Raw genomic sequence first — 27950 nt, forward strand, 5'->3', positions numbered from 1 at the left:
AGTTTGAGCTATATGATGTACAAAATGCCATTATTACAAATTGTCAGAGCCCTCGATGATGTCTTCAGTTGGCATGTTTTTTTCAGACCAACAATCCAAACCGCAAATGTATTGAATAATAATAAATAACAAAGAAAAGCCGAAAACTCACTGTCAAAACAAAATAAATAAACAAATAAATACAAACTAATTAGTGCAAATAAGCCTTTTTAAAATGCCATTGAGAATAAACAAGTCAGATTCAAAATAGAGTTTTTTTATTTGAAAAACCTAAAACCTGTCAAGCCTTCAAGTAATTAGCAACTAAGTGGTATACTGTGGCCTATTCGTAATTATAGGAATTTATGGGATATGAGAGCATAGCAGAGTTTGACTGGCAGAGTTTGTTAGAATTATTTGCTAAAACATGAAAACAGAGCATTACAATAGTATTTTATGTATTATTCACTTGGTTGTTTGATCTTGAAACTACCAGTGTGAAAAAAAGGAGGGGAAAGTTTGTTAGTGTTCACCATAAATCTGATTTTATGCAGCTTATACAAATGTGGTATGGAAACCTAAAGCCTGTTTGTAAAACACTGTGTTTTCTGTGAGAACCAATTGTAGATCGTCCAGTGTTGTCAAACCTGTCTATCTGTCGTTTCTGTACAAGCCTCTTTCATGGCGCACACATTATCATATTCTCGACAAACACCCGAAGGCAACGCGGCTCGCAATACGGCTGACGCGTAGTGGGAGTGGTTACGGGCGTGTCACATGATTGGTGCTGCGAGGTTGCTTCTTGCTAACGTTAGTGGTTTCTGCAACGTTTAGCTATACTTCTGCTAACGCAGATAGCCATACAAATACGGTGGTTGTTTTAGACAAACAAAGGTATGCACATGAACATCAGTAACCAACTCAAACATTCTTTAGCTTCTTGCTTATATCAACGTAAACCGATATAGCACCGGAGGGCAAGTCAAAGACTTACATCTAGGCGCAAAGTCGTAGCTTGCTAATTTAGTATCTTCGTAGCCAGTTGACTTATCAACAGGTTTGTCTAGTGTTTTTTTAAGCCGATATTTGGATAATACGGCTTTCCCTGGAGGTTAACCGTGTCGTTAATTTTCATTGTAGCGGTTACTAATGATGGGTTCCTTCATAAGCTCGAGGATCCAGTAATGTATGGCTAACGTTAATCCTCACACTAAGCTGTCATCGTGGGGCTGCAGAGGAGTATCATTAACTATACAACATGAGACGGGCAAGTGGAAAAGATTGTTTTCTTTTTAATTTAAGCTTTTTATTTTATTTTATTGTAAATGGTGACTATTGGAGTGGGAATCTTTTTAAGCGTGAGACTTGACTATGCAACGTTGGCGCGAAATGTATGAAAACACTGCCTGCCAGCGGTGGAAGAAGTAGTAAAAATATATAGCTGTTGTGTACATGTGAGCTGTTACCAACAATCCTGCATTCAAAATTTCAATTGAGTAAAATTATTGTTAGAAAGAATTATTTAAGTGAAAGTTTCAACTAATATTTAATAATTATATCAACTAATTATTTCAGTTATTGTAATCAGCTAATGTGTGGATTGATTTTTCATTTATTTGTTTAGACTGTAATAGATAAAGGGTGTTATTCACATATTCTTTGCATGTTTTCATTGACTAAAGGCAAAAACTTGAAAAGCTTTAGTTTATAATGAAAACATTTGACTTTTTTGTTGTTAGTTTTTTTGAGAATGAGTGAAAAAATGAATTAATTTATGAATATATGTGCCAAGAAGTCATTTAGTAAGTTGTTTCAGTGTCAGGACAAGGCCTAAAACATTCTTTCTCTTACAGGAAAGTGTTGGCAACTCATAAAAAAATAACTATGAACTGGTAGGACACAAAATGGTGAATGTTTTCCCCTTTGCATCACCCTTCTCATGACAAGAGGGCGATATGGGCATCCTAAGACTGGTGGCCAGAATCATGGGTAGGATCAGTACATTCAGGTCCTATCAGTTTGTAGTTCTCCTGGCTGCTGCACTTGCTGTTGTAGCTTTTTACTACTTTGGCTCTGAGAGGCAGAATTTCTCCAGCACCACAAAGAGGATCAAGCAGACCCAGGCTAGCCACAACACCAACAGAAATGATGCAGACCTGACTGTGGACACCAGGGTCTCACATGCAGCTGGATCTGAGGAGCAAGAAGGAGAAGAGCAGGGTGTAGAAGGAGAGAGTGAGGGTTTTAGCTTCAGGAAAGCAGGCAATGTGTCTGTTGACCAACGCTATCATGCACTCATGATGTTTACAAAGGTGGACAAGAGCCGGAGCCTGCAGGATAAGTTTCGGGTGGCTATGTTGTCTATGGCGAACCATGGACACTTTTTGGAAGGAGAGGTGCTGGTCCTTCATTTTGTGAGTGACCAGGCAAGTCAAGAACTGGGAAGGAGGATGCTTCAAGAATTTCTTCTTGATGCTACATTTAAATATGAGGTAAGAAATCACAAATTATGCTCTGTTGACTTTAAGATATCTTCTTCTTTTCCTTTCGGCTGCTCCCTTTCAGGGGTCGCCACAGCGAATCATGTGCCTCCATCTAACTCTATCCTCTGCATCCTCTTCACTCACACCAACTAACTTCATGTCCTCCCTCACTACATCCAAAAATCTCCTCTTTGGTCTTCCTCTAGACCTCCTGCCTGGCAGCTCCAACCTCAGCATCCTTCTACCGATATATTCACAGTTTCTCCTCTGAACATGTCCAAACCACCTCAATCTGGCCTCTCTGACTTTATCTCCAAAACATCTAACATGAGCTGTCCCTCTGATGTACTCATTCCTGATCCTGTCCATCCTCGTCACTCCCAAAGAGAACCTCAACATCTTAAGCTCTGCTACCTCCAGCTCTGCCTCCTGTCTTTTCTTCAGTGCCACTGTCTCTAAGCCGAACAACATTGCTGGTCTCACCACCGTCTTGAACACTTTTCCTTTCATTCTCGCTGATACTCTTTTATCACACAACACACCTGACACTTTTCTCCACCCGTTCCCACCTGCCTGCACTCGCCTCTTCACCTCTTTTCCACACTCACCGTTGCTCTGAACCATTGACCCTAAGTACTTAAAGTCCTGCACCTTCTTCACCTCTGCTCCCTGTAACCTCACCATTCCACCTGGGTCCCTCTCATTGACACACATGTATTCTGTCTTGCTGCGGCTAAGCTTCATTCCTCTGTTTTCCAGAGCAGACCTCCACCTCTCTAGATTTTCCTCCACCTGCTCCCTGCTCTCACTACAAATAACAATGTCATCTGCAAACATCATAGTCCAGGGAGATTCTTGTCTAACCTCATCTGTCAGTCTGTCCATCACCAGAGCAAACAAGAAGGGGCTCAAAGCCGATCCTTGATGCAGACCCACCTCCACCTTGAACTCCTCTGTCACACCTACAGCACCCCCCACCACTGTCTTACAGCTCTCATACATGTCCTGCACCACTCTAACATACTTCTCTGCCACTCCAGACGTCCTCATACAATACCACAGCTCCTCTCTCGGCACCCTGTCATACGCTTTTTCTAAATCTACGAAGACACCATGCAACTCCCTATGACCCTCTCTGTACTTCTCCATCAGGGTCCTCAAAGCAAATACTGCATCTGTTGTACTCTTTCTAGGCATGAAACCATATTGCTGCTCACAAATGTTCACCTCTGCCCTTAGCCGAGCTTCCACTACTCTTTCCCACAACTTCATTGTGTGACTCATCAGCTTTATTCCTCTGTAGTTGCCACAGCTCTGCACATCTCCCTTGTTCTTAAAAATTGGTACCAGTACACTTTTCCTCCAGTCCTCTGGCATCCTCTCACTCTCCAAGATCTTGTTAAACAAACTAGTCAAAAACTCTACTGCCACCTCTCCTAGACACTTCCATACCTCCACAGGTATGTCATCAGGACCAACTGCCTTTCCGCTCTTCATCCTCTTCAATGTCCTCCTCACTTCACTCTTACTAATCTTTGCTACTTCCTGCTCCACACGAGTCACCTCTTCTACTCTTCGTTCCCTTTCATTTTCCTCGTTCATCAACTCTTCAAAGTACTCCTTCCATCTTCCCATCACACTCCTGGCATCTGTCAATACATTTCCATCCTTATCTTTAATCACCCTAACCTGCTGCACATCCTTTCCATCTCTATCTCTTTGTCTGGCCAACCTGTACAAATCCACCTCTCCCTCTTTAGTGTCCAACCTAGCATACAAGTCCTCATATGCTCTTTGTTTGGCCTTTGCCATCTCTATCTTCACCTTACGCTGTATCTCCCTGTACTCCTGTCTACTCTCTTCAGTCCTCTCAGTGTCCCACTTCTTCTTAGCTAACCTCTTTCTCTGTATACACTCCTGAACTTCCTCGTTCCACCACCAAGTCTCCTTGTCCGCTTTCCTCTTTCCAGATGACACACCGAGTACCCTCCTACCTGTCTCCCTGATCAAATTAGCTGTAGTAGTCCAGTCATCTGGAAGCACCTCCAAACCACCCAGAGTCTGTCTCAGCTCCTCCCTGAAAACTACACAACATTCTTCCTTTTTCAACTTCCACCACTTCGTCCTCTGCTCTGCCTTAGTCCTCCTTATCTTCCTCACCACCAGCATCATTTTACACACCACCATCCTGTGTTGTCTGGCTACACTCTCCCCTACCAATGCTTTACAGTCACTGATCTCTTTCAGATTACAACGTTTACACAAGATGTAGTCTACCTGAGTGCTTCTCCCTCCGCTCTTGTACGTCACCCTATGTTCCTGCCTCTTCTGAAAGAAAGTGTTTACTACAGCCATTTCCATCCTCTTTGCAAAGTCAACCACCATCTGACCTTCTGCGTTCCTGTCCTGAACACCAAACCTGCCCATAACAGTCTCATCACCTCTGTTCCCTTCACCTACATGCCCATTGAAATCTGCACCAATGACAACTCTCTCACCTCTGGGGATGCTCTGCATCACTTCATCTAACTCACTCCAAAATTTCTCCTTCTCTTCTAACTCACATCCTACCTGTGGGGCATAACCACTCACAACATTGAACATCACCCCTTCAACTTCCAGCTTCAGACTCATCAACCTGTCTGATACTCTTTTCACCTCTAGAACATTCCTCACAAAATCCTCTTTCAATATAACTCCTACTCCATTTCTCTTCCTATCTGACCCATGGTAAAACAACTTAAACCCTGCTCCTAAGCTTCTAGCCTTGCTACCTTTCCACCTGGTCTCCTGGACACACAGTATGTCCACCTTCCTTCTCTGCATCATGTCGATCAACTCCCTAGCCTTCCCTGTCATAGTACCAACATTCAAAGTCCCTACTGTCAGTCCTACATTCTTAGCTTTCCTCTTCTCTCTCTGCCTACGAACACACCTTCCTCCTCTTCTTCTTCGTCTTCGACCAACAGTAGTCCAATTTCCACCGGTAACCTGTAGGTCAACAGCACCGGTGGCGGTCGTTGTTAACCCGGGCCCCGACCGATCCGGTATGGAAGTCTTTGTCACGATTCGCATGTTTGATTTGGCATGTGTTTTACGTCAGATGCCCTTCCTGCCACAACCCTCTGCATTTATCCAGACTTGGGACTGGCACAAGAAGACACTGGCTTGTGCCCCCTTGCGGTAGCCTTTGTTGACTTTAAGATATAATGAATTTTAAGGATGACTTTGTACAATTAAACACTGAGTATAAGTATATCAAAATCATCAGATTGAGACTATATCATTGAATGTCTCCCTGAGGATAGATTTTGCTCCGGGTGGAAAGCTATCTGCCTCGATTGATTGGGGGAAGAGGAAAAAAAGGGGATAAAAGAAAATGAGCAACAAGAAGCAACAAACAAAACTATATAGAACAAAACGAAGAGAACCTGCCACCACCAGATATTGTCTGGAAAACACAAGCTCCTCTTCATACCTAGAAAAAGGGCAGACAGACTGGTTCTCATGTGGTAGGAATAAAAGAAGATGGTTAAAAAATGTATTGATTTATAGTACATGTTGTCTTGAAGGCAGGACTACATAGATTGCATTGTTTAACTGGGTTTACAAATTAAATTAATTATTTGAGACTGAAACCAATGCACCAACCAGGAATTGACCAGTACAAACCCTGGAGTGGTCTGTAAAAATGGAACAAATTGAAGTTTGCTGTGTAAAAATGTGTTTTAAGTTTGGATTTTAAAACTTATAGTGAGTCAGAGTGCCTGACGTAAGGAACGAGTTTATTCAAAAGGAAAGGGCCGCTATAAAAAAAAGACCTTGTACCCAGCCGACTTCTTTTTTAGATCTGGGGACAGACAAGAGCCCTTCATTGTGTATGTGAGGAGCACATGGAATATAAGGTTTAAGGAGATTAGATAACTATGAAGGAGCATTGCATACGTCAACATTTAAGTTTATTAGGTTCTGTTCAATCATGGCATCATCATCATCATCATGTAGAGGCATAAAGTTAATCAGCCACACCATGAAGCTATAAAAAATAGTTGAATTGAGAGTGTTGAGAGTCCATGGACTATGATGTTCACAGAGGACATTGTAATCTGTAGTAAAAGTAGGGAGCAGGCTCAGATGAACCGGGAGAAGTGGAGATACACAATGGAGAGAGATTTGCAAGACAGTTGTAAGACTAGCTATGTTGAATGGCCTGTAGATGGTTGCACTGACAAAAAGACAACGGTGAGCTGGTGAAAAGGCCGCAATCTTCATTGGGAGTGACGAGGATGGACAGGATTAGGAAGGTAGGTAGGATGCTTTGGTTTAAGTAAGAAGTAGAAAGGGTTTAATCCTGATCTACTTTAAATTGCCACATTTGAATGCAGCTGAGAAGCCTGACAGGACGGACAGACATGATGCTAGCAAGCTTGTGAACCCTTTAGAATTTTTTTAAGTCCTACAAGTAGATTAAGAGAACCTATTTAAGAAGCGACAAAATTACACTTCCTCATTTATTTAGTCTGTAAATTGATTGTCCTACATATTTCTGTGTGGCAAAAGTGTATGAACCTATGGCTTAACTAACTAGTGTTACCAGTTCTGCAGCAGTAACTTCAAATAAATGCTCGTAGTTACTGTTAATCAGTTACTCCATTCCTCCTATATGAAAGATTGTAAGGAATGGTACAGGTACTAGTGCTATATAATAACATTTTTAAGATGCATGCAGTTTTAGACCCTGTTAAATCTGGCAAATGGGTAATCTGATGTATCCTGGCCTCTTACCCCAAATGCACATGTGCTCCTCAAAGAGAAACCTGTTGCCTGTAGATGTTGTTTCAATCTTAAACACTTGGGGCCAGTGTTGGGTCACCAAACTGACCTCTCACTCTCACTCTCCCACTGTATATTTCTGCCAAAAAAAGGGATTATGTGCCCTCTTTGATGCTCTTTCTGTTGCATGAAATGTTCTGCCCAGTTTCTACGTTTTTATATTCTTAACATAAGATCATTAACTTGTTTCATATTATTTATCCCTTCCCAAACCTCCCCCAAAACCATCCCTTTTCTCTCAAGAATACCTCATCATCTGCACCATCTGTTCTGGTTCAGATCTCTGTTAACTCACACGGATCCCATGCCCACTTTGGAATAGTCAGAAGGTTAGAGGTCTGCTCTGCTTGGCAGGTTTAAGCCTGTGGGTTAGTTTTGTTTCCCATGCATTCCACTCTTTATATTTTGACTCAGTATGTATCTTCTAGGAGAAAATCTAAAGTGTGTAATTTAGTGAGCTGGATACTTTTTTGATCTGATCTGACGTGATTGTGCATTGGGGTGGGAGTGAGTTGCACTGATATAAATCGGATCTGTTGTTCTACAGAGGAGCTTTCACAAAAAATACAGCCCAAACTGGCATGCGGAGACTATCGCTCACTTCTTGCTTGAATGCATTAGTCACCCAATAATAATAAATGCTCTGTGTGTAGTCTAACTATTGAAGTTGTCTAGGACACAGAACAGGGATAGCATATAGTTTTCCAATGAATAATGTCCAACCTCCTACGTAATATGATCACAGTTATTTAATAAGATCTAAGCATGCATTTGAGGTTTTGTGGTTGTTTTAAAAAAAAAAAAGTATTTATTTTATTTATTTTAATTGAGATTGATCCTATTAATTGGCCAACCACTACAGAGCACTGGACTGTATATTATCTGTATTTTTTAATAAAGGGTGCTGAACATATGCCACACCATTTCTGATTTGGCACTGACAGGTCACTTTTTTAAAATAATCTTTGCCTTTCTGTTCTCCACATCTAAATAAAATCACAAAATGCTCACAAAAATCTTATTTAGATATATCTGGCTGTCTCTTCTGTTAGTTTCGTAGTGGTGTATTGCGCCCATTGATCTGTAATAAGCAGTAGCTGGCTGAAAATAGTAATGCTGATGTATCACTCAGACTCTAGCTAGTACTGGCCTAGGGAAACAAGCCTTGCACATAATTTTGCTATTTTAATATTAAAATTGATTTCTCAATCAGTTCAGACTGTGCCTGGATAGTACCTGCAAGATGTCAACTTAGTGAATTTGCAAATCTCTTGGCATCATTCCACACTGCTGCATTCACTGAGATAATGAATAATGAAATAAAGTTCTGCTGCCACTGTTATGAGTAAAGCTGGCGTCTCCTCAGACTCTGCTAAAGTTGTATCAAAGTTGCAGATGGGAAGTGGATTCCCCAAGGGCAGTGTGACTGAGTTTACTTGAACATGTTGATGTCCTTGTTTGCTCATCATGAGCCTTATTTACTTAATTTTGTATCTTTAAAGAGCACGATAAGGCAGCAGTTAAGCAAGAATTCAGCGACCCACTTGACATTCGTAACGAACAGCCTGCAGGATCACACTGCCCAGAGGCTGTGCTCATTACTGCGGACCATTTTTCACACAACATACTGGAGTATTTAGCAATGTGTTTACTAGTGCTAATGACTGAACATGAATTAACCAGAATATTGTGATATAATTCTCACTTTATAACTTGCTTCTGTTAGGCTTTTGGAGACCTCAGGACCCTGTATTTAAATCCAAAACACTTCAGGTTTAAGGGGCAAAGGGTTTTTATTTTCAACATCTTCACTTCTTTATGGAGATCAGGTTATGTCTGTCCAGCCTTCCCTTGTGATATTTACCATTTGGTACTGAAGTGTGTACAGGCTTAATTTTCATCCTCTGTTCCCTAACATTTTTAGTCCTTAAATAAAAGTCAGAAAAGGACATTTTGCACAGTACTGGCATCCCTTCAAAAAGCTGCACAATGTGCCAATGACTTCCAAACATGTCCAGTCTCTCAAGTCAACTTTGTGCAGCTTTTTTTCCCCCCTTTTTTATGAGCTAATAATATTTTTTTGGCCAAATACAATGACAGCTAAAACATTCGAAGTACAAATTTGTATAACAAATTAGTATTTACTTTATGAATAAATTTAAATATGCTGTTCAGCTTCTTGGCACTTGTCAGTGTGTCCAAAAGACTGTAATCTTTATTTGTCCTGATGATCCATGATAAGCAGTAATTTGTAAGCAAAACATAAAGTCCTTGTTCCTTGAGGGATGATTCAATGATGTCTGCCCATCGAGGCACATGGGTGTAATTTTTAACAAAGCTGCTTTATTTTCCATTTTGTCTGAAACCTCTAAACTTTACAACAACCTCCAGGTTTGGCAACTACATGATTTAATTTTGTCAATTTTTCACTTCATGCAAAAGCAAACCTAACTAACTAATTAAAAACAGACAGAAAAATCTGAAGGCCATTTGGAAAGGAAGGCTACATTAGAATTGATCAGCTTTTTCAAGATGACTATGCAAAGGCAGCACCTGCGCTGACGAAGCTGAAGCGATGGCGGTAGTCTCTGTGAACTTGTGTCATCTAATTAAGATCTAAACTAAGCTCTAAGATCTAAACTACAGCCAAAACATCACAATGTTTTATTGACTTATTCAACCGTGTTGATCTTCCTGCAGGTGCTATTTCATGATGTGGTGGCTCTCACACAGAAGCTGTTTCCAATAGTGGAGGCAATGCAGAAGCACTTCAGCGCAGGCTCTGGGGCTTACTACAGTGATGCCATTTTCTTCCTGTCTGTAGCCATGCATCACATCATGCCTAAAAGTAAGAAAAGCTAACTTTCTTTTCTCAGATATTCAACTACAGGTGTAGTTTACTTTAGAATAGCTTTCGCTGGCTCAAGTGTCACATTAAATCACTTCTGAAGTGTCTAAAGGCAAATAGGTGCCATGAAAGCCCAAGTTTAGTTTTGGACTAATAATAACCTCCTACATTACGTTTATTTTATTTTTTTTACATTTCCATAACTCTATTACTTTATGTTACTTAAAAAAAAGTCTTCTGCTTTGAGTTGCTGCCAGAACTTATTTGAAATTCACTCACTTCTCTATTCTGGTACGGATGATGAGCAGCTGGAGAAGGCTGTATGGGCAAACCTCTAACAGACACGTGGTTTGCTGCAGAGGCCCTGTGAAATGGGCAAGGCAGGATGTGGTCTGTCAGTGTTGCCCACAGTACTGCCCCCTTGCTTACTGATGGCAGCAGTCTCTTCATTTGTGCAGTGTTGTGGTTTCCTTTAGTTTGTGTGCAGCATGAGGCATCACTCCTCAAATGAACCAAACCATTTTACTTTGGGCTTGGTAAAGGCAGTCGTCCATGGACTACAGGGTCAGTGGTTCGATCCCTGGTCCCGGCTATATGTCAGAGTGTCTCTGGGCAAGACACTGAACCCTAACAGCCCATTCCCATCCCCAGCTGTGCAATGCTGGTCCAAGCCCAGTAGAAATTGGGCAGGGTTGCGTCAGGAAGGGTATCCGGTGTAAAAACTTTGCCAAATCAACATGCGGACAATGACCTGCTGTGGCGTCCCTGAACTCACGGGATAAGCTGAAATTAGACTTTGGGGCAAGAGAGATAGACATACACACAACCTAAAGTGTCTCATAAAGAGTTAGGCGCTATTTCATTAAACATTTTTTTATACTCAGGGTTCACATTGAGATGTAATGTGGACAGTTTTTATCATAACCATAATAAATTAAACATTTAAATATGTTAAGGGATGAAATATATCAAACATTGGTTGTTAATTTTACTATTTTTATAAACTTGGCAAAACCTTGATTCATTGTCCAGATTTAGAGACAAGCACTATATTTAAATTACACATCAAAATATTTTCTTTACAGAGGATATTAAAGGACACCTCACTGATACTGAACTTGCTTCTTTTGAATGCCATTAAACATCCCTCTTCTAGCTGTAAAATGCCTCCAGATGACATCACTGCGAAGAGCCTTAATAGTGTGAGCCTCTTTGCTCACACTATGGAGGTCGTACTTATAGTCAACTTGCTTAACCAGAGCTCCTCCAGATGACATCATTCAAACTCCTAATGAAGAAAAATTCTTCTGGGGGATGTCATCTGGAGGAGTTTTCAAATCGAAGCAAAGAAACATTTTAATCGAGGGAAGTATAAAAGCACGAATGTACATTTATAACCTAAACTAAGTCTATATAAAGCAAGATTAAAATTGGTGCCCGTTAATATATCATTAACAAGCAGAATTGGAAACCTGTGAAAAAAGCAATATCTTGATGCAAAAAGAATGATAAATAAATATTCTGCAGTCATTCAGCTGTCAGTGCTGAAAAGTAATTTGTGGTGAAGCACAGAGTTGTCTAGTACAGTTTAAATGTACCATACAAAAGGTTTTGTATGGCCAGCACTTATACTGGAGTTGTGTATCTGTTAGTGTCTCCTGTTGTGCCCTCAAAATAGTTATTGATCAACCACGTGTGTACACGTCTGCACTGTGCCTAAATGGTCACACATGTCTTTATAAAGAATGCTTTTATCTTGAAAGGGCATAATGTGGTTGTCTTAACTGATAGAGGGGCGGATATGTGGGGGTCCTGTGTTTGATGTAACCATTTTCTGAAACACTTTTGAGTCTGTGAGTCTCAAAGCAGACAGCAAGCATTGTTTATAATTACCAATAGTAAAAACAAGTTACTTATTAGTTTTTTATAGTATAACCCAAGGTTTGTACAGGTTTGCTGCTTCTGCAGATTGTGCTAATATCCTAAATTGTTTGGAATTATTGCAAAACTGTGCTAGGATGTGCTAAAAAAAAAGGGTGAATACAAAAGATGAATGAATAAACTAATGCACCGGGTAAATTCTATTGTTCCTGCTGGTTTGCATTGAGATGTTCTTACTTTGATCAGTGAATGAAGTATTGAGTTAGCCTATATGAGGTAATAAAAAGCTTTATATTTAAATATGTAAATCTCTAAAAACCATATTTCTTCTCAGTTGTGAAGCCTTCATTTTTAAAATGAACATATGGTCTCAAATGGACAGAATGCTGAAAGCGCTAGAAGGTTATTAGATGGACTACATAACGTATAAAACATATATGTCTATGAAGACCACGTGCTCCATCAGCTCACGTTGCATTTTGTCTGGGTCGACAACCACTTGAAGACACTGCAAAGACAAGCATGTAGCATTGTAAGTTTTGCCCTTGCATGCGAGAAAAAGAAATGGGAGAATCTAGACTGTGGATAAACAAAACAGCATATGTTCACTATTTTCACAATACTCTCGACACAGTTTATAGCTACTTCTAATCAATGATATGTCTGATAAGTTACAAATTGTGCTGGCATCATTATTGCCACGCGCTAATTTGTTATACTGAATAACCAAGCAGAACGGTCTCTTTTGCCAATAGGACAGAAGCCAAATCAACATGCTGAATCATCTAAAAAGCTGCCGATAATGGTACGACTAATGCAGATGGTGCAGCACACACTAATTTTATGCACTAACTTACACTTGTGTTATTTTGTTGACATCAACACTTCTTTAATTTCACAGTATTTTGAAAGCACTCTCCTCATTCAATGAGCCTTGCAACAGACTGACTCCATCATTTGTGATTACCACTCATAGAAAACTAAAGTTATATCCACAAACACAGAATAAACAGCATCTTTAAGTGGAAGGGGCGAAAACTTGAACTTGTGAATTGGGAGATGTTATCTCAGTGAGTTTAATTAGGTTGTGAAAGTGAAGGGAGTGGTCAGTGTTGAGCCAGGCAAGATTCGTTATACAACTATTTGACAGTTTATAACACGACTTTGGACTGACAAACTATGTTGAAAGCAGTTGTGACGGAAGATTTTTTCACCATCAGTCCTTAGAGGATGAGAAATAAAAGGGCACAGTGGAAACCTGTTGTAATTAATGATAATGTTTCTAAGAAACACTTTTTATTAGTGGAGAAGTGTTCCATGTTATGCATCCCCTCTAGAGGTCTCAACATGCTGGGACTTGAGTTTCTTTAACAGCCTTGATCTTACAATTGGTTATGCTAATGTGTAGATTGGTTTACTAAAAATGGCTAAAGATGGGACCTGGGAGTGAGGATAGCAGCTGATCTGTTAGTTGTCATGCCAGCTTGATTTACATAGCAGTTTATGTTTTTAAAAAAAAAAAAAAAAAAAGTTTGTTTTTATTTTTTTCTATTAGTTCTTGGTTTCTACCTTTTGGTCAGTTTGACATGATGAATATGGTGAAAGTCTAAGATTAGTGGAGCTAATACATAATGTATTAGCTTTTTTAAATAGAGTTAAACACTTGCGACATATACTTGTGCTTTAGTCACATCTCATCCCACCACATTTTCCCAGAGTTATTAAATCTTCCCCCTGGAATTATTCATTTAAAACTAACAGGGCATGGTCAAACATGATGGGTACAGTAGAGGGGCTCATGCTTTACCTGAATTTAAATGTCGTGACTTCTAGTCACTAGTATGCTAGAGGCATAACACAGGAGAAACTGGAGCAGCAAGGGTTGCCTGGATATACTGTTGATCAGGAACCCGACTGGGTCTAATGTGGACTTGAATTTATTTGAAGAATTGACTTGAGGACAGACTTCACTGAAACTGTGTTTGAGACAACTGCATCATTACTAAAATTCTGTACAAGCAGAGTTATTCCCACTCTCTTTGCCAAATCTCTTTCGCATTCTGTTTTGCTTGACAAAAAGGGAAAATTCTTCCACCTTCACCCGATTGTGTTTAATGAACCCCTGAGCTGTACGATGTAAAAGTTCTTGAGCATCTCCCTGTTTCTTTTCTACTCAATGTTTACTCAAACAGACGTGGAAGAAAACTGAATCCATAACAACAATTATTTATGGTCATGTTTTCGGTGCACAAAAACGTCAGTCTTTCAACAGAGTCTTGTTGAAAATGTTCATTGGTAACAAAAGCGTATCAGTGCTCAAATTGAATTGCAAGTATTTTTTTGAAAACTATAAACACTGTATTACCCACATGTTATGTATAATGCTTGTAATTAAGCTTTTTAGACAAGTAGCTGAGATGTTGTACTTGCCCAATAGTCAAACATGTTGGCCGAAATAGACAATGTAGGCCTATTAATAAACTGGGATTTTGACTGTTATTATATTTTATTAACATTAAAAAACTTAGAGCTGACAGGTAATAATATATAACGTCTACTTTTCTTAATTATTTTTTAAAAATAACTAAGTTTTAAAAGTAAAAAAAAAAGTTACAACATTGTATCTTTTAGTTATTTTTATCTGTATTTTTTTTAATAAGAAGGAATACAATAAAAAGAAATACTACATTGTTATAGTAAAGCATGAAAGATTGAAAATGAAATGAATAACAGAAAAGTTTTTAAGTGTTGGTGGAGTTAACATCGGTCCACTTTTGAGGAGCTGCTGCATCAAATGAAAAATAAAATGACGCAGTCTCTGGTTCAACTGAAATTCGAGATCACAGACCCTTCAAGATCACACTGCATGCAGCTCTACAAAGAAAAACAATTTTCAATAATTTGTGGCCATGTGACTCACATAAATCAATGTTTGGGAAATGCTGGAGTCATTTATTTTTCACCTTCCAGATTGGGTAACTACTTTACACATTTCACTGGCCCGAACATCAGTTTACTTGACCGTGTGTGCATAAACTCTGTTGTGATAGCAGGAGCCGTTTTAGTGCCCATTCTGTGTCCAAACAGGATGAGTTCAAGCACAGTGTTGAGCCTAGGTCAGCATTTGTTTAGCCAGCCCTTGGAGCCCAATACGTAATACCTGCAATCAGTGACATAAAATAGATTTAAATTAGCAGGAAACATAAAAATAAAGTCACGTGTTGGTTAGGCTTTTGTAGCTTGAGTTAAATATAAACCATGATGCCTGTGTAGAGAGCTATATGCATTACAATATGAGTCATGAGGTGGACAACTGAAAAATCATTCTGATGAGCCTCCTGTGTCGACACACCATTGCTGTTTGACACATTTTGAAATGCACGTGACATTTCGAAACAGGCATCTGTAATGACACTTAATGAATTAAAGAACTTATAGAAATGTCTACTTTGATTAAGTGTCAGAATACACACACACAAAAAACATAAGTTTACATTTTAAGTTCATTTATTAAAATTTAAATAATTGTAATGAACCACTTAGAGTGCAGTCAATGCTGTTTTGAAAGTCTTTGTAGACTTGTTGTCCCAGTGTAGCCTAGTCATTATAACTACGCTGCTGTGTCTCATTCACAAGAAAAAAGAAAAATAAAATATAAATTTACAAATACAATAACCAGAAAAGTACTCAGAATTTAACTTGTTTTAGCTTCTATTTGTGGTCTAGGAGGAAGTTGTTTTTCTTTCTTTCTAGCAGCTGTAAGCATGTCAGTTTGGGGGTGCATGGGAGCATAATAAGAATAAGAAATGTTTTTCAAGTGAGAATAAAGCGGGGTGCTTTCCTTTGAATTGTGATAAAGGCAGAAAAAATACTTACCTACAAATAAACTATAAGTGCTCACATCCCGACTGACATTAGGGTTTAATGAGGTTGACCTACTTTCTTTCAGAATAAAATGCAATGTTAGATAATAACATCTCTGTTATTTTGTTGCTGTGACTGTGTCAAGACTTGTTGGTCTGCCCAGAGCCTCAGGCAAGCCATAAGTGATCCTAACAACATATTCCTGCAATAAATTTACAACACTCACATGCAGTTGACCAAGACTTATTTCAACATTTTATTCAATCTTTTTCTTTTATTCAACAGCCAGTGTTGCAAATACATATATAATATGTAAAATCTACTCTTTCAAAAATATGTTTTTTTTCTTTCCCCCAGTGAAAACCTACAAAACCAGAACACAAGCCAGAGTCATGATCACCACGTGGCAATCCTGAACTCACGGGATAAGATGAAAGGACCAAAAAAAAAAATAGCCAGCCTACGTATTTAAAAATTAAAATCATACTGTTGCTAGCACTTTTAAGCAAAAGAAAAATAAAATTAAAAATTTCTTTTTGGTTTGATTTGCCTTTATTTTAACAAAACCGAGGTCATGATCATATTTTTAAAAAATTCTTCCATTGATTATGGTAATTTTCACAACACAGCCCAAAAGACCCAACTCAGCCAATTGAAGGACACAACAAACGCGCTATAAAGCCGCAACACAACCACCTGAACTGAAGAAATGCACTGCAACAACCCACAACAAAACCACCTGAAATAATAAATTGCACTGCAAAACAATTTTTGGAAACATTGGCCTTACGAAAGCAGTGTATGCTCAAGTATGAACGCAATGGCCGCCATTAATTGATGTGCATGCCTCAGTCCCCTGCACCATTATCATTGGACATCAAACAGGCTAATACACAACATTGTGTGCCATTGTTACAGTTTAATCGAAAAATAGGCTCTGATATATAAACAGTCTATACTGACCAACCCCGCTTTGACCTCCAGAAGGCTTTGTGTTCACTTGCTAATCCAACATCAAACCCATTACATCACAATGTTGTAACAATTTAAGACTCTCTTCCTGGTTTACTCCCACAAGTTAAGCCTGTCAGTACAAACAAACAGTGCTGACCACTCAGAGATTACTCATCTATACCCCTCTCTGTTGGCACAGTACATGAAGCCATTGTGATGGCAACTTCCTTGTTTGAAGAGCTTGAAAAACACGTTGCCATATTGCTGAGTCTTCTTTTTTGTTACTTGTTTCAACACCATCTTTTAGCACACATTTCTAATCCAGCCATTTATTATAGTGGATGTCAGATGGCTTTGTTGAGGCCTAGTTCATGATTTGTTTTTCCAAAAAATAACAAAATGTCAGTAATGTTTCACCCATTAGGCTTCCCTTCTATTATTTTTACTCAATATAATGAGACATGTAAACCTGCAACTTGACTTGAATATGGTGCAGTTTGATGATTTTCACCTGACTATACCTTTCAAGGCTGACATAGGAAGTGTTTGTCACCAGTTCAGTGATTACAGGGAATTATTTCCCATCCTTTTATTACTATGCCAACCAGCAAAACATAGGAAGCTGAAACAATGAGGGCCTGAATATCCTGGTTACTATTAAGATTTTGTCCACAAACAACAAGATACTCTGTTAATCATTTACTGTATGTGTGCTCACAGCTGTCAAACACAGACTTTGTGTGTTTATAATATGCTCACCTTTACATTTTCCTATAATTTATATATGGAGAGATTGATGGTCTGTGTTTAGGTAAATGTTAGCATTGCACAAAGCAAAAGTCAAAGCTGGATAACAAACATTAATGTGTAAAGCCTTTCAAAGTCTCTGGTCCTATAATTCTGTATTACTGGAGGGGACCCTCAGACGTGATTAGACAGGCAGGCAGTCACTTCATGACGTCCTGGTGGTCAGAGAAATCCTGCCTACATGCACAGTTAATTCATTAATTGTTTTAGAAATTGACTTATGTTTGCTATTGATTGAACAGTTGCCACTTGTGTTATGCATGTGATGATTTTTTCAATGGTCTTTTCTTGTTTCAGGTCTCACACGCATAATTCAGCTTGACCTTGATCTGAAATACAAAACCAACATTAAGGACCTCTTCCAAGAATTTGATAAGTTTCCTCCAGGAGCAGTCATAGGCATCACCAGAGAGATGCAGCCAGTCTACAGGTATGTGCCGACTATTACCTGGCAAATGTTAAACACCTATTTAATGTGACATCTGTTGCAATGTAGCACAGTTTTTGCTGGCCTGGTGGGTAAGTGGTAGTGCATGGTTCGAATCCCAGCCCACTAGGTGTGGCATCACCCAGCCACCAAAGGCCACCTTGGTGCTGGTCCTGAGCCCGGATTACAAAAAAAATTGGAGGGGTTGTGGCTGGAAGGGCATCCGATGTAAAACGCATGCCAAATCAATGTGCTGAACACGTTCCGCTGTAAGCCATTGATGTATTGGCTAATAAACTACATAAACTGTTCAGCATTTCTCAACTCGTTAACACATATTTCTAGTAATATAGACCACTATACTTAATCAAAATAAACAGTTTAGTGGATCTGGACACAGGTCATTTTCAGACGGTGAATTGGATGATTCATTCATTTATGGTAAGCAACATTTTTGCTCATATTTAGACATATGTTTGAAGGCCCCTATTTGTCTGAATTTTAAAACACAATTAGCTTAGCCAGACTATTGCTTTACTATTACATGTCAGATTGAGATTCCAAGTGTACACCTAGTGTCAAGACATTTACTTGCAAAGATGAGATCAAGGGCGAAAAGATTTATAAAATATGGAATGAAGAACATTATTCCTGGCCCATTGTTCGTCAGACATTGAATTGGTAATTGACACCAGAAATATTTTGTCTGTTATTTGTTAATAGCATGTTTTTTTTAAAGAATTTCAATCTCAGCCTATCTCAGCTGTCATAGGGCGAGAGGCAGGGTACACCTGGACAGGTCCCCAGTCTATCTCAGTTTACTTGCAATATTGTATGAAACTGACTTAATGATGTGATGTTTTATTATAATATTTTAAAACCTACATGCTAGACAAATAATTGAGGAATCGTCACGATATAAGCAAAGAGATGGCTCTTATCAGGAAAAGGTTTCTTCTTTTCCAGTCCTTCTACTGTCTCTTTTATAATACCAGTGTGGTGGGAAAAAAATCTGCTTTTCCTTTATACTTTTAAACTATGGCAGCACGCTTACTGGATCCAAATAAGCTCCCCTGACTGACTATATTAGCATATGTCTGGTTCAGCCGGAGCATCACATCAATAAAGTAAAGTTATTGAATCCACATTGGCTTCAGGTTATTGCACCTAGTGATAGCTCTGTGTGGCTTAACTAGAAATCTAGACTAGAAGCAAGATGTGAGTGTTGCTGGAGAGCTACTGAAAGGTTCGATCCCCTTGACTATTGCATGGCTAGATACTTTACTCTTGCTTCCTCTCATCCTAACTCATCATCATAACCGGTGTAAAAGGAACAATTCTTTGCATTCTCAGACCATTGTTTTTATCATTGTTAACATCCTCATAGTTTAGCAATGTGCATAAAAAGCGAGCTATGAGGTGGAATTATTGCAACAAATATCACAGGTTATTCGGAGGCTGTTCAGTTTTATTTCCCCAGATTGACCTTTAATCTGGTTTACGCAGTCGTCCATGGACCACAGGGTCAGTCGTTCAATCCCCGGTCCCTGCTATATGTCGACGTGCCTCTGGGCAAGACACTGAACCGCTAACAGCCCATTCCCATCCCCAGCTGTGCAGTGCCGGTCAAAGCCCGGTAGAAATTGGGGAGGGTTGTGTCAGGAAGGGCATCCGGCATAAAAACCAAATCAACATGCGGACAATGTCCGCTGTGGCGACCCTGAACTCACGGGATAAGCCGAAAGGGCAAAAAAAAATAGTTTATAACTAGTTTATAACATCAGTTGTGTATGTGTGTCTGCAGTCAAACATAAGCACTCTAACTTCTAAGCTCTTTGTTTCTCAGATTGATTTTTCCATACCTCTGCAAGATAGTAAGACAAACACGCCTCGTCTGTTTAGATTACAATATTTTGCTGTATTTCACTGAGGCACAGCCTCAAAACAGGACTTCACTGTCTGCATGAGTGCGTGTATGTGTATAAGATAGCAAGATTACATGAGACAAGGGCAGGTAGAAGGGTTTCATGTAGCAGCTGCTTGCTGGGATAAACACACAGCCAGGTGGCTTCCTCTGGGATTTCAAAGTCTGTGTGTGAATCAGAACAGACCAAGTGAGCATAATAGGTTGCACATTTTGTCATGGGGCCATTTAAATGTTGTACTTATTTGTACCGTTATTTTATTAGTATCTGTATATGCGATTTTTATGAGCTATCAACTAGCACTGTATTAGTGAATAATCTGTCCGACAATTTAAAATTAAATTTTTAGTCTAAAAACTTTGAAAAGTGTAAAATGACATTATTAAAGTAAGTAAAGTAATTTGAGATACCTGCAGGTTAATTTTTTGCAGATCCCCACGTCAGTGACTTACCGTTGTTGGAGCTCTAATTTAACAGTGAGAGGAATTACGTTTTATTACAACAAAATGCATTTCTTTATTCACAGTCAATTATGTGTTTCATACAGCTACCCCATCATATTGGTGGTCAAGCGGCCCTTCTTTAGAGCTTGTTTAACACATGAACTTCTGAGAATATGTTTGTTGGTTTTCTTCTATTAAATAGTTGTAAATGGATCACAAAACTCTCCAAAGACTCCCTGACAAATCAGTGGTGTTCTACTGCTCAGTTTCACAGCTATTTAGGTTGGGCAGTTGAGGTTCAGTCTATCTTCTCCCACAGCAGCTCAATGGGGTTCAGATCTGGTGATTGAGCTTGCCAAGCCACCCCTAAGAGTGGTCAAGCAGCTACATTCTTCTTCAGATAATTTTTACACAACCAGGAAGAATGCATGGGGTCATTGTCTTGCTGAAAAATGAAGTTCTCCCCAATCCATCATTGAATGGAGTGGTTTCCATGCTGATTGAGGATGCCTTGCACACAATGCAAATTGGCCTGCAACCTCTTCTTCCAATATGCCAACCTAAGGTTTTTTTTTCCTTGGCAATCCTTCCTGTGAGGCCAGCTGACAGCTTGTAAGTACCTGTCTTATTTAATTTATGTCTCTCGCTACCTGTTGTCTTGAGCAGATGTGCACTTGCACTTGCATTTGGAGACTATAATCCACACCTTTTACAGTAAATCTTTAATTCATTGGCTATTTCTTATAGATCAATCTCTCTTTTCAAGATAGGTATAGACAGATGAATTTCTTAGAAAATCATTTTTTTGGTTTGTCTTTTTTGTCAGTTTTGATGAGTAGAAGGATTTGACATGCAGTTATTTCTCAAAGTATTGACCATTTGATCATAATTCTTTGCTCAAATATGCCTAATATTCTTTTTTGTTTGTTTGTTTGTTTGTTTTTTCTAACAACCATTTGATTGAACAAAACCTAGAAAAATATAAAATTAATTAGATAAATAATTGTAAGTGTGTAGGTGTTCACACCTACGGGCAATTTAAGTAGCCCTGAGATTTGTGTACGTGTGTGTGTGTGTGTGTGCGTGCACACGTACAGGTGTTTTAACCTCAGTTTGTATAAATTTAAACATCGGTGTTGTTAAGTTTCTGCAGAATCAGTTTTAGGAACGAAGACTTTTTTTTCCTGCCAGACTCCAGTTGGCAGTTGTTCTCCAAACAGATCTCTATCTCAGCCCCACTACCGTTTTACTAACACTGGGAATTCCTGGCTAATTTTGTTGCTGTGTTCCTGGATGCTTTGATTTATAACATAGCAGAAGCTCATACTAAGAAGCATAAACAGCTTCTGTGGACGAAATTTGAGGGAAGTCACCAAAACTGTAACACAAACCACTATTCTTGGTAGAGCAGCGGGATGTCTGTGTGCTAGAGTTCAGAGAGTGTCATAAAGGACCCTGTAAACCAGCATATTTGAGGACTTTCATTTATTTTCTTTTGAATATTTTTACTTGAAAACACAGAAAAAAAATGACAGACTCAATAGTGTGTTTACACATTTTTTTCCTTTCCATTCGCCTTTGTGATGTCGTCATTCCCCATAGCATTTGGGTTTCTAGCTATATTCCAGGACCAGCAATTGTTTTTTCTTCTGGATCTTTCTCTTATTTAAAAAAACAAAAACAAACAATTGACAGAGGTGATTTCATTTCACTGGGATTCTCAAGGATATTGCTCTTCACCAAGTCAAAAGTGGTCTACATGTGTTTGGTTGAAAATGAAAATAGTACTGACTGAGCAGGTGGTATGGCATCAACTGTACTGACGTGCATATGTCATTTGGCCCTCTTTGCTAACAAGATCTAACTTTTGTTTTCTTTCTAAAATGTTAATTAGAAAAAAGTGGGGCTTGCAGTATATTATATTTGAGGACTAAATTGTTAGGAGGAACAAAATCAATTGCTGATAAGCAAAAACAATTGATTTGCTTTTCCCAACATATTTATTGCAAAAGCAAATGTGTCAAAGATATGTTGGAAAGGGAGAGAGTGTGTCAGAAGAGGTAGTTGAAGGTGAGATTTACTTTATGCTTCATGACAGTAGTCTGTGTTACACTTTAGAGTAAAGACATCACAGATGTTAATTCACTGGAGAAAGATACAGGTGCAGATTTTTTCTAAGAAGATAATTCAGCCAGAGTAAACATTTAAGAAAGATATCTACTACCAGCTTGTTCACACTACAGCATGGCTTACTGTATCAGCCATTAGCCAGTGGCCAATGGAACGTGCAATATTTTAATTTTGAAACTTTGTATTAGCAAGACATTGAATGCATCCTCTCCACTAGAGTGTTTTTCCTGTGTTGAGTGGAGAGGGCTCTCAGCTCCCACTCTGTTTTAGTGCTAATGGACAGAGCATTATGCAGGGGAAGGCATCCTCCCACCAGTCACACATTCAGAGCACATCCTGCCACTGAAAGTTTGTTTCTGGAAAAATGCCCCATGTCTTTTCCTACAGCTGCATTAATAATGTTTTTAAACCCAGGAGACAAGACCCACTTACATAAGTGTCACAGTCAGTGCCACAAACACACACAATAAGAGGCCTTAGTCAGGAGTAAGTCTCTCTACTTAGCTTTCTGTACTCAGTCTCCAATGTGTTATCCACTCTACATTCCCATTTAATGCTCTAAGATGAAATAAAAGATTTATTTCTGCAGTGGTTATGCGTCATAGCATTGTGAACTATGTCACAGTCTCACTGTAACATCAGTACAAGGTTTTGTAGACTTGGAATCTCAGGCTCTCTTGTTTGAAGCCTCCCTTTTTCCATCATTTTTGGAATTTTTAATATTGCTTGTTTATCTTGGCAAACTACTACGTGATGAAAACTGACTAGACATTTCATTTGTTTCATTTCATTTGTGTACCCCATTGTGTACCCCAGAATCAGGCTCCCTCTGTCAGCAAGTGTTTTACACAGCTTTCAGAGAGCAGCCTGTTAACAAAGTGGAAGACACATTTGGCACATTCAGATGGGACTGCAGCACAAAATGTCCCTGTCACCTGCTAATTCTTATCATACTTTTGCGAGTGAGAGACACTTCACTTGAAAGGCTGGCAGTGGCAATTGGAGTCAGGAGACAAAGCTGTGAAGTGGATGAGCAGGAGAAGAAGCTCTCATAACTAAGCCACAGCAAAAGGTTATATGTCTACTTTGAATCTGGTTTGCAAGTTATAAGGGACATAAACAACTAAAGTCACTGTGATAAAAACAGAGCTGCAATTCTATACATGTCACTCAAATTTCACAACTTCTAAAAAGCAAAGGTACTATGCATGTGTGTTATTTTTATTAATTTTTTTTTTTGTGCTCATCACCACAGTCCAGTATATGAGAAGGGTGTATTTAAGCTGGCCATTGTAAACGCAGGCATTTCTGAATTAAATCTGCAGGTTATGTGTTAATAGTTCCTAAATGTCTCTGTTTGGAAATATTTTCATGAGTTTTTATGCTGAGGTAGGCAGCAGGGAAGTGGAGTGGTTAGCGCTGCCACCTTACAGCTACAGTAGAAGGTCCTGGTTTGAATTTACAGCACCTGATGGCTATAGCCTTTCTTCGTGGGCTCTGCATGTTCTCCCCATGCTTGCATGAGTTTCCTCTGGGTACTCTGGCGTCCTCCCACAGTTCAAAGACATGTATGTTACAATTGGTGACTATATTGCCCGTAGGTGTGAATGTGAGTGTGAACGGTTGTCTGTCCTGTATGTCTTTGTGGCAGTTATGTGACAGACTGGAGACCTATCCAGGATTTGCCGCTTCTTTTACCAAATGACAACTGGGACTGGCTCCAGCAGCCCATAACCCTTAACAGGATAAGCCGTTAAGATGAAAGATGGATTTTATGCGTTTTATTTAGTCACAGAAACATTTTCTCGGGGTGCATAGAGACACTAGATGCAGAGACAGACAAACTTAAAACAGCCAAGATTAAATGTGGCCAAGTTGTCCAGACTTAGTTTTTATTTGACGTAAATGACTGCATCATGGCTGCAAATAGGTACACTTCCTACATTTGTCATAAACTCGAGACTCACAATAATCTTCTTGGAATTTGCACAGCTGAAATATTAATTTACCTCTTTTAATGTTAAAACATTGTTTTTTCAGAAACTAAAACTACACTTAAATCAAATGTTCACATTGTCTATAGTTGATGCTCACATGTCCTTTTGCAAAATTAAAGCATTATTGATGGCTAGAATTGATCACCATGTTCACACTGGCTGCAAACTGATCCACAGTCCTCGTTCTGTTATGTTCGAGTCCTATTTAATGTCAAACTAACTTGGGTGGATATGTTTTACTTCCATCTTCCAAACTTTGATATAGTGATAACTCCCCTTATCCATTCCATAGTAAAAGTTTGTAATTTCTGAATTTATTCATTTAATTTTCAAACATTAAATGATGTTTTATGAAACACTAATTAAGAACAATGAATTTGTCTATCCTCTCAACATTTGTTTATCTTTTATACAAGATGGTCCTGGTTGTATATTATAGCATCATGATACTAAAGTAAATATGTTCACTTAGTAAATTATTAAGTCAAAACCAAAGGATTAAAATGTCTGTACATGTTCCCCTACTGACCACGCTCACCCTGAATGTGTATCTGGGCATGTAGAACCAGAGTTTTTATTAAAATTATAAACGTTCCAGAGGGGCGACAAGTCTCCAGCTGCCAAACAACCAGACTGCATTAAAGTGTGTGGACAAGCTATGGATGCTGAATGTAGGTCAGTAATAATATCAAAGCATGACACAGGGAAATGTGAATCCACTGCTCCACTGAAAGACAGAGAGGTACCCTCTCCAATTAGAAGCATAATTATTTTACACAATTTACCAGCACACGATTAACTCTGTGACTGTGAACGTCACCAATTTATTAATGTGATGAAAATGCTAATTTTGTATTTTTGATAAAATTGACTGCACTGCAACAGCTCTGTCTCCTGTCCTCATATGATAATCCAACATATTAAAACTTAATCTACTGGTCAGTACTAAAAAATAATCTCCATTCTGTCAAGAGTTTGCACATGTACACATGTGTGAAACAGTACATTCCCATGCATCTTCATTTTAAGTAGAAATGAAACATGATTGCACAAGCTGCTAGTCAGAATGCGGGAAAGAGCCTTTTGTACTACACTTCAACCACCACCCAACAAACAAAAATAGAACATGCACAGACCAGAAACAAATGGTCTCTGTAGACTCGACAATACTATAAACAAAACAAGAACATGAACAAAGAAAGAAATAAAACATGTAGAATTTTTCCTCTTGTCTCAGTGAGACAAGAGGAAAAGCACATACACTAACTCAATTCAGAAAGGACATATTTTTCTGAAGACATTAGGAACACCCCAGCTTTAGTCAAATCACCCTTCCCTCTTTGGTATTCTTACTACTGCTATTGTAGAGGTGGAAAAATGTGATTGTTTTATTACAATAAATAATGACAGCAGAATAAGTTGTATTTTGCTCATCTGAGATATTTCAGGACATGCCGACCTATAAGTACAACAGGAGCACTTGGTAGATTTACAGAAATAGTCAGGTGTGCCAAAAAATAGTGACCCTTCTTTACACTGTGTTTACATAATATTAAATAAATACTACCGACTATCTAAAAGCACAGCTATTAGAAACCTCTGCCTAGGAGAAAATATACTCCCACACAACGTCTTACCTGTGTCTACACACATCAAATCTGTGTAACAAATGTTTGTTGAATGAAGCTCTGTATGTCATTTAGCTACTTGGTATTTTGGCAGAACGGGGTGCTGAGTTGGCACAAGCCTCTGGCCCACCAACATGCTCTGATAGTCCTGGGCCAAGGCGCTTCCTGTTTTTGGCTACAGCCTTGTTTGTTCAGCAAATGATCGAAACACAGCCGCCTCTCACTTATGAATGTACAGCTCTCAGTTCAGAGATAAGTACTTTTAATAGCCTAAAAAATGTGTCATTGTGCTTTACACCTGACATCTGTGCCTCTGCATCTCACAATTACTGACTCAGATTTTTGTTTTTTATGACTTTACTGACTAAATTGTTCTTCAGTCACCACTAGACTTAGCTCACAATAAACACACAGAAGGAAGCTCACAGGCAACTACATCAGCCTTGAAATGAAGCAAATTCTGCCTTGCACGGTTTACTTCACCAGAACTTTTTTTCTGGTGGTTGATAAACTCATGTTTTTCCTGTTTTTACCTTTTCTGTCTGCAGACACACCTTCTGGCAGTATCGTAAAGAGAACCCTCAGACCAGAGTAGGTGAACCTCCCCCTGATGGCCTCCCAGGATTCAACAGTGGTGTGATGTTATTGGACCTAGCAGCAATGAGGGCATCACCTCTCTACAACAAGCTTTTAGAACCCAGCAATGTTGCCAAATTGGCGGACCAGTATCGCTTTAGAGGCCATCTGGGTGACCAGGACTTCTTTACCATGATCGGCATGGAGCATCCTGAGCTATTCTATACCCTGGCCTGTGGCTGGAACAGACAGCTGTGCACCTGGTGGAGGGACCATGGCTACGGAGATGTGTTTCAGCTGTATTATCACTGTGATGGACCAGTCTATATCTACCATGGAAACTGTAACTCTCCCATTCCAGAGGACTGACGTATATAGTGCTTTCAAAGTTGGAACTGCAAAAAAGTCTGTCACATCCACTTTCCTGAAGAGACTTTTGTACCTGTTTCTCTTATGACTACTGTATTTGTAGTCACTAGTAAATAGGCGATTGAAGGGCATTCCCACACATGGTGTTTAATTTTAGAGGAAGTGGGTGTTCAGGCCAAAAACAACCCTGCATTTTAGCAGTGCAAGGGACTGCATTAGTGGGGGGTGTTTATTCAGGTAGAGATTATAAAAACATAAAATATGAACTGAAGTTCAGTTTGAGTTACAAATCCATTAATTTAAAGGTTTATGAGACACCAAGACACTTTGAAGCAGTTAAAATCATGTTTTGTTAAAAACAACAATTACAAGGTAAACAACTTAATACAGTTTAAATGAAAAAGTAATCTATCAAACACAGGTTTTTGCATGGATGTGATTGCCCCAGTGCGGCTCCATGCTGGACAACTGATAAGTTTAGTTTAAGTTCATTACAAGGCTAATGTCACTATGAATGTATCTTACAATGTCTGTCAGTGTTAAGTCGTTTTTCTTTTTGATTGTTCATTTGTATTCATTTCAATAAATGCTTGTTTTGAGGAGAATCTAAATGACCACTATTCATCATACAAAGTGGTGTAACCTACTAGGTCTATTCTGCAAATGTGTCTGTACTGGGTAAAAAATGTATCAATCAATAGAACATTATTCTGCAGCTATTTTAATAATGAATTTTGGAGTGTTGAAGACATCAGCTGTACTGTTTTCTGGCAACTTGTAGGCAACATGATCCATTAGGAAAACTG

The 27950-nt window shown here is 39.0% G+C and overlaps 1 protein-coding gene across 3 annotated transcripts; it reads left to right on the top strand.

The window, feature by feature from the left end:
- The first annotated feature begins 722 nt into the window (after positions 1-722).
- xxylt1 (xyloside xylosyltransferase 1) lies at positions 723-27755 on the top strand. Of its 3 annotated transcripts, none has more exons than XM_067513900.1 (6): positions 723-873; positions 1120-1246; positions 1833-2471; positions 9996-10143; positions 17947-18079; positions 26748-27755. In XM_067513900.1, exons 3-6 carry the CDS (start codon positions 1935-1937, stop codon positions 27142-27144), a joined length of 1215 nt encoding a protein of 404 aa, XP_067370001.1. In that variant the 5' UTR covers positions 723-873; positions 1120-1246; positions 1833-1934; the 3' UTR covers positions 27145-27755. The 3 variants fall into 3 exon arrangements, with proteins under 3 accessions (XP_067370001.1, XP_067370000.1, XP_067370003.1); XM_067513902.1 differs by having other exon boundaries at positions 746-1036; XM_067513899.1 differs by lacking the exon at positions 1120-1246 and having other exon boundaries at positions 725-873.
- Positions 27756-27950: the final 195 nt, after the last annotated feature.

The sequence above is a fragment of the Channa argus genome, chromosome 8, assembly GCF_033026475.1.
Source record: "Channa argus isolate prfri chromosome 8, Channa argus male v1.0, whole genome shotgun sequence".
Taxonomy (NCBI): Eukaryota; Metazoa; Chordata; class Actinopteri; order Anabantiformes; family Channidae; genus Channa; species Channa argus.

Coding starts and splice junctions, on each gene's coding strand:
- xxylt1 (XM_067513900.1), top strand. CDS start 1,935: ATGGGCATCCTAAGACTGGTGGCCAGAATCATGGGTAGGATCAGTACA. Junction 2,472..9,995: donor ATGCTACATTTAAATATGAG/GTAAGAAATCAC, acceptor ATCTTCCTGCAG/GTGCTATTTCATGATGTGGT. Junction 18,080..26,747: donor GAGATGCAGCCAGTCTACAG/GTATGTGCCGAC, acceptor TTCTGTCTGCAG/ACACACCTTCTGGCAGTATC.